Source organism: Glycine soja, chromosome 5 (assembly GCF_004193775.1).
Source record: "Glycine soja cultivar W05 chromosome 5, ASM419377v2, whole genome shotgun sequence".
NCBI lineage: Eukaryota > Viridiplantae > Streptophyta > Magnoliopsida > Fabales > Fabaceae > Glycine > Glycine soja.
Genome location: NC_041006.1, coordinates 10,743,284 through 10,750,945, shown reverse-complemented (window position 1 = coordinate 10,750,945; position 7,662 = coordinate 10,743,284). Strand labels below are relative to the sequence as shown.

Genomic DNA, 7,662 nt, shown 5'->3' with positions numbered 1-7,662 from the left:
GGATTTATTAGAAGCCGAAGTATTTACGACTGCACTTGTGTCACCTCGGAGGAGGCTAGTAATTTGCTTAATAAGAGTGTTTGGCGGCAACTTTGTTTTGAAAGTGTATATCCGCAAATCCAATTGGGATTATTTGCTGAAAGTCCTTCAGGTTCAATAACATTTTTGTGACTGGTTTCTTCCTACTTCGTAATCGGAAAAACTCTAATTTATAGTTAATGGCAAACCTGCTGGTTACTACTTTTGTAAGAGGGGTGTGCGCCAAGGAGATGCCCTCTCTCCTCTACTCTTTTGTCTCGTCAAGGAAGCTCTTAGCCACCAATGTCCCAAGGACATTTATTAGAATTAGCCAAACAGATATTTCTAATTCCAAATCCCAAGATTTAATTCATAACTCGTTATATTCCTCAGGCGTATAAAACTCAGATCTCAAAGAAAAATGCCAAGGAAACTTAACAGACTATTATGAAAGTAAATTTCACGTGAACCCTCCTAAAAGAGTAGGCTATGATTTGTTAACGAGACCCATATAAATTTATGTAATAATGTTGAAAGTGTTCCTGAATATTTGATGGTTCAAATCCTATGCAAGCAAAAAGGAATGCGCACAAATGACGAGTAAAATAAAGGAAACTCAATGATGTGCACATTAGCATAAAGGATTTGACAGAGAATTCAACACAAATCAATAAAGGTCAGAATCTAAAGAACTTCAAAACAATTCTCCCAGTAACAGGAAATCAACAAGGGCATTAATTCATCAAGAAGCATACAAAATCCGACTATCGAAGCCTTGTATTTCCTATAGATGTTCCAAATGCTCAATTACAAGTTATGAAATGCAACTTTGAAATAAACATTTCTAGTCTATTAATCTGCATCCATTTCTTCAAGAGCTGCTTTGGCAGCTGCCTTTGCTTCTTCTAGAAGCTCATCCGGGACCTGTAAAGGATTAATTCAGCAGCATATAGACTAACAAGCTTCAAAAACTAACAAAAAACTATATTTCCAGGCAAACCATTGTTAGAGAAGTGGGAAACAGTTAAATAATAAGAAAAGAAACCAGCATTCAAACTCAAAACATCCTCTTTTGGGAGGATGGCTGAGACTATACTTGAATGCATAATTTCCTATTAAAAGAAGCCAGAGAAACTTGTTAAACTGAATTTAGGTCATCTCATGAGATGAATGCCATGCCAAGAGAAACAGGACAAAAGTGCATTCCACAGCCATACTAAACTAAAGAGGCTTTGTACTACACATCTAATATAACAAATTTGACCCTATTTGTAAAATGAAATACCATGGAATTAGTGAGAGCACAAATTATCACAGGAAGTCTTTTTAGCACACCGAATTTGTATTAGATTCATCAAATTGTCTTACATCAGCTGCAAATATAATTTAAATTCTAGCACAAGCCAACAACTTCTTCCAGTGTTCTCCCCCATCCCCAATTCAACTTAACAGACCAATATTTCCACTACCAGAAACTTACCCTCCAAAAACAATTTTCTTCACTCTTATTTTATGCTCTCAGCCAGGAAGCAAAAGAAATAAATGATAAAATTACAACCAATCACAAATGAAGCACATTGATCATTGTCACCAAAAGCACACCCCAGCCTTACCTTCTCATGTTGGCGGTTTGACTCATCACACACCCAGCTCATTTCTAGCTCAAAATCTTTGTCCTTTGCCTCATCATGAACTCCATATATACTGCTTGGCACAAACAAATGCAAAAAATTCTTGTAAGGAATGTCTTATTATATCAAAGCATGTCTTATAAAAGATTCACCCATTTTGAATTAAAAGCCCCAATATAATGTTACCCATCCAATAAAATATAGCTTGGAAGTTGCAAAACAAATTGAAACTCAAAATCTCAATACCAACAGCCCAATGGCATTCAAGTAATTGTAAATTATATAATGAAAACATATGCCTAAATGACTGTAATTTGAATTTGAATTTATTTTTAGGAATTTAGGTTGTTTTAAGATACTGTTTAGATAAAGACAAGGATATGATCTTATCATTTAGATTTAGGAAATTATCAGTCTGATTATAAGATTAGCATAATGTTAGTATTTGAATTTTTGTATTGCACTTATGCTCTATATATAGAGCCCAAGAATAAAATATTAATGAAGCTTCTAAACATTATACATCTCGTTCATTTACAAATATACTTACTACACAAAAAACCAACAAGATAAATTATCCATAACAGCATTAGGGAAAAATATTATCATTTTTCTCTTGGTTGGATAATAAACACATTTCTTGTTACTTCACAATTTTAAAGTCTTGATATGGATATGGACAAACAGACACACTACAATACAAACTCTAGAATATCCTATTCTTTCTCATGCTCAATTGTATAATTTTACCTTGATCTTGTATTGCTATCAGAAGTTCCAAATAAAATTGTATGAGGCATTTTTACCCCCTATTTCCTCAATTTTCAAATGCTTAAAAATTAGTCCCCAACACAATTGGTATATAAAGAAGACTTAAAAAATTAAAAAAAGGGTGGTGGGTGGGTATGGTTACCTACTGTTTGATCACTTTGGTTGCATAGGAACAGTATAAGGACGCAGAACAGGTGTTTGGGTTCAAAATCAGATCTTGTTCCAGGCTAAAAGCTAAAACGGAAGGCTTCTCAGCTTCATTTTATGTATGGTCGGTCTGTGGAACCAATCTATATCTGAAAGCTTTGTAGGAGAATAGAATAAACTGGTTTACTCTGACAGGACATGTGGCAGTATGGTTATGAGGCTGTTATGAATGTGAAGAAAAGTCATTGCATGCGGGAGAAGTATAATTATTGGTTAGGTGTTATACATGGCAGTATAGGGAATTCTGAGGATGGGATTCTGAATATGCTAAAACCCTGGTACTACATTTGGTCAACACACAGGATGGTAGGCTGTACATGCAGCTTCTGTGATTGGTATATTTCAGTTGATACAATGTGTGGTTGTAGTTAGTGCTGGTATACTTTTTTATTGTGGTACAACTTTATTAGTTTTAATTTAGTTAGTTAGGCAGCTTTGTTTTGTTGTTTTGCTGGCTGCAGGTTTCAATTGCAGTTGCTGAGATATGTTTTGGTTTAAATGGGATGTAAATTTTTTCTTTGTATTAGGGACGCTGCATTGTTTTATAGGTTGAAAGGCATCATAAACACAATTGTATGAGACATGGTACCCCTTGTACCATCAGTAATATATTTTCTTTGGCTGATTAAAAAATAAAACAATTGGTATATAAAGAGACATGACAAAGCATCCAAATACAGACTGGGCAACTCTCGATTTAAGAATATGTGTGTGTGTGTAAACTACAAAAAAACTATAGCCAACAATCAGGCTACTTACATTTTAGCCACTTCAATAACCCCTTGTCGACATGTCATATCAGCAAGCTTTAACTTTTCAATCTCTCTGCAAATAAATAACAAGATTACTTAAATATCATATTGAGATGAGTCTGATATCTCAAGATTACATTTGAATAAAATCATGAGGTTGAATTAATTGAAATACTTTAAGGTTATAGCAAAAAAGGTTTCAGCTAAAACAAATGCAAGGCAGCGTAAGAAATAAATTACTACATTAGCAATAACGCTTAAATATCTACATAAACAGAATATTCCATAAAGATTATATTTAAGCCCCATGCTGAGATGCAAGTAATATGCTGTTTCATATTTATCAAAATATAGGAATGGAAATGATGCAGGAGGCCCACAGAATTAAGTCATAAACCTGAACTCAACTACATCTGTGCATACACATAAACCAAATCCTACCATTTTAATTTTACACCCTCCCCAAACCCACAATGAATATGGCCTAAGGAATACATCGAAGTGTGCAAGTAAGGTATTTTGCATTGTAGTCAACAGCTAAATGATTCAGGAGTGAATTCTAATTTACATTAGAGCTTCCTTGCTTTAGTTTATTCATTTCAAACAATTAGAAGCAGATTTCAAATAAAGAAAACAAATGGAAAAAACTGAAGTAACACATTATCAGTTGGTCTTCTGATAATTATCCCACAAATAGGATGAACTATGATGTTTCTAAGAAGGTCTACTGCTATCTTGCTTAAGCTTCAGCAGCTTATTGCCATAATTCACAAACCTAGATCCCAAATAACAGCAACTCAAAGTAGTTATTAGATAGCATGGAATATATTTCATTTTTATAAAAAATAAATACTATTTAAGAGAAAGTTAAGGATACAAATATAAGAGGATAAGATATCACCCCTAACAGAGCAAAACAAATGTAGTTATTTGATTTAGTACATAATTACATCACTGTAAGTGATGTATATTCACTTACGTTTTAGCAGCCTGCCTGCCCTTCCCAATTGCAGCACCGAAATATCTCTAGAACAATTACCAAATGAACAAATCATTACAAAAATACCACATGGAACTTCCAAAAAGGAATATCAATTGCATGTGTAATTATAAAGAAGTCTGGAAGTTGCTATCAAATGACAAAAAGTAGCTCACATAGGAAACACCGGAAGGTTCAACCATGTACAACTGTGGTCCATCCCTGTCATAACCTCCTAGTATGACACCACATCCAAAAGGTCTGCAGCACCATTATAGATCTGTTGTTAATATGAAATATGACAATACAACTTTAAAATGACTACAAGACAAGACATTAACAGGAATTGGTTCACATATAACCTGAGCCACCAATATAGCGTACAGAGGTGCACATAACTAGCCACACGGTCAGCAAGTTCCTTAACAGGAATTGGTTCGCCATATACGCTGAAAAGAAACACAAGCCAGCATAAACATTTTTCTTCTCAAGATACAAGCAAACATTTAATTAAACCTAAGAGTTAAGAGATCCTTATACTTGCTGATCAAAAAAAAAAAAAAAAAAGATCCTTATACTTCAGTCATACTGAATAAAGGTCACAGGTGATTGGTTTCTGTAGATTCTCATGCTATTATATGCTAATCTTGACTGTGTAAGAGATTTACAGTAACTTAAAATGATTTGCCAGGCTACTTTGATATAAAATCTATTATTTATCAAATAAAAGATTGCTCGTCCTATTTCAATCAGGGCAGGGCAGCAATAGTAAATAGTAATTCATGAAAGTTGGTAGCTATCACTTATTTTTCTTGTGGGAGAGAGCAAAATAGGAACTTATGATAAGTTTGACTTCAAAAGTTAAAACAAGGTCAAGTCAATTATGCAGGGTTTCGATTGGTCCATCTAAACTAGCTATACTTTTTTCTCCATGAAGAAATAAAAGCTAAATGAAAAGAACTTAAAATTACATTGACTACAAAATCAAAAAACAAGGCTAAATTACTTTACAAGTTGTCAATTAATCCAAGGCAGTAGCCCATAAAAAAGATAAGAGTATTCAGTCACACATTTAGATAAATAAAAGGGATGGGGAAGGAGGCATCTTAAGATGTATACGTTGCAAGAGAATGAAGTAAACCTGTCATAGTTAGTAGCTTCAGACTTAGCCCTGGCAACAATTTGTCTGCCATCAGCTGCTAATCCTGCTACAGCCTAAAATTGGAAGAAGATTAATGCATACATCAAAATAAGTCTAAAACATCAAATTAACCGGGATGTGACAGCATAATATGGCCAATGTAAAGCTTTAACTTATAAATTTATAATACACTGGCTGCTTTAGTACATGGCACCAGACACACAACAATTTCTACTTAACTGAATTTTATCAATAACAGCAAGAGTTCAATAACTTTTCTAATATTCACCTCCAATTAACAAATAAGAAAAACATCCCAAAATCGCTGCTTAACATTTGGTCAATCAGGCACAGTCATGGGTGTAAATCAAAGATTGATCATGCCTACCAAATAGGACCTAACATGGCATGAAATAAACACAGGAAAAAAAATACTTCCAATTAGTGCTACTGATCTATACACACACACACTGTGCTCGTACTTCTTCACTTTCTTTCACTCTTAAGCTTCATCTCACTCAAACCAAAGTTTGAAATTGCAGTCATAATCCCAATTGTAGTTTTGTAGCAATAATTGATGTGTAAAATTGTGAACAGATGCAGCTGATACGGCCGCAGAGACCACAAAAATCCCTGACCTTGGAGCTGCAATTGCATCCAGGACAATTTTTAAAAACCTCGACTCACACCACTTCATCACTAGCATTTCATGGAGAACCTTGTTAACAAATGCAAGTCAAACCACGTCTCTTTTATTATGCAAATCCCTTTCGGGTATATACAAAATCAAAACAAAGAGCAAAAAAAGCACCAACATGTAAAAAATAAAACAAAATACGATAAGGGGTTAACGTCAAAGTACCATCCCAGAGTGACGATGAACGGAGTGTATTCTTCTATTGGAACCCGGAAGCATCATTTTCGACGGAATAAGCTTCTCAACGCCCTAAACCCCAAAAACCCCAACTAATAAAATTATTCCAAAAAAAATTAAAAAAAAATAAACGCATAAAAACCCTAATGCACCAGAAAATTTCAGGAAAAAAAAAAACCTACCAACACAACCCCATCTTTGCACTTGATCCCAATAACAGTCCTGCAACAAAGTTTCAAATCTAAGATCACTACCAATACAAAAATTACAAAATCATTTAAAAAAAAAAAACATACTCATAATTATTAAATAAACTCTTTTTTTCAATTTTAAAACCACGAATTTAAAAGTATAATAATAATAATAATAATAATAATAATAATGATAAGTACCAACCCGCTGTTGTCGACGGCTTTAGCGGCATACTCGATCTGGAAAACGCGGCCATCAGGGGAGAAAGTGGTGACCGATAGATCGTAACCTGTACCGATGCTACTCATCTTTTTCGAATGCTGACTTTAGTTTCGCTTCTTTTTCTTCTTTCTTCTGTGAGTTTCGTTGTGCAGCACCCCAGAGGAATGAAGAATATAAAGGGGATCTTTGCTTGCTCAAGAGTTTAACTGCGTGACTAAAAAGTTAGTAAATTGTACAGATCGCTGGTTATTTTTGCAATATTACAAGATAGTCCCCCACTGGCACAAAATGGGCTTCACACTTCTCAGTTTCCACTTGCCAATTGCCATTCGGATGCTCTCCTCTTTTTTTAAAATATATTTTTAGAGTTGAATTTTTTTAATTTTCTAAATTTAAAGTTATTTTTTATAGTTATTAAAATTCATAAAATGTTCCTTTTACTTCTTCTATATAATATAAGTCAAATATGAAATAAAAAATTTATAATTTGTAATAACTTTTGATCGTCAAAATTTAATTTTCTATTTTATATTTTAAAGTATATTTCTCGTGGTTAAAAATAATCATAATCAAGTCAATAAAAAAACTAAAAATCATTAATTACTTTAAAAATTGATTTAATTTTTTTTATTGACTTTATTTTGACAATTTCAAACCATCAAAAAATCGTATTTTAAAATATTAAATAGAAAATCAAATTATGATGATAAAAAATGTCAAAAAATGTAGGGGTGTAAGCGGGTTAGGTTAGGATAGGTTTGATCAATATCATTATCCAACCCAATCAAATTTGAACAGGTTGGTTTGGATTGATTTTCTAAAAAAAAAAATGAAATTCAACCTAAACCAACCCATTTATAAACGGTGTGGATTGA

The 7,662-nt window shown here is 33.4% G+C and overlaps 1 protein-coding gene across 1 annotated transcript; it reads right to left on the bottom strand.

The window, feature by feature from the left end:
• Positions 1-624: 624 nt before the first annotated feature.
• LOC114412316 (proteasome subunit alpha type-3) lies at positions 625-6,988 on the bottom strand. Its single transcript, XM_028376149.1, has 10 exons — positions 6,770-6,988; positions 6,556-6,595; positions 6,362-6,445; positions 5,500-5,573; positions 4,721-4,807; positions 4,535-4,619; positions 4,359-4,405; positions 3,387-3,452; positions 1,632-1,722; positions 625-942 (listed from the first exon to the last, which is right to left on the bottom strand). The coding sequence occupies exons 1-10, from the start codon at positions 6,871-6,873 to the stop codon at positions 871-873; spliced, it is 750 nt and encodes a 249-aa protein (XP_028231950.1). The 5' UTR covers positions 6,874-6,988; the 3' UTR covers positions 625-870.
• Positions 6,989-7,662: the final 674 nt, after the last annotated feature.

Bases quoted from the DNA above. Each gene is read 5' to 3' on its own strand.
- LOC114412316 (XM_028376149.1), bottom strand. From the start codon at position 6,873: ATGAGTAGCATCGGTACAGGTTACGATCTATCGGTCACCACTTTCTCC. The intron at 6,596-6,769 runs GTTGGTACTTAT...ACTTTGTTGCAG, and splicing joins AAAGCCGTCGACAACAGCGG to GACTGTTATTGGGATCAAGT. The intron at 4,808-5,499 runs GTTTACTTCATT...GTTTCTTTTCAG, and splicing joins GAAGCTACTAACTATGACAG to CGTATATGGCGAACCAATTC.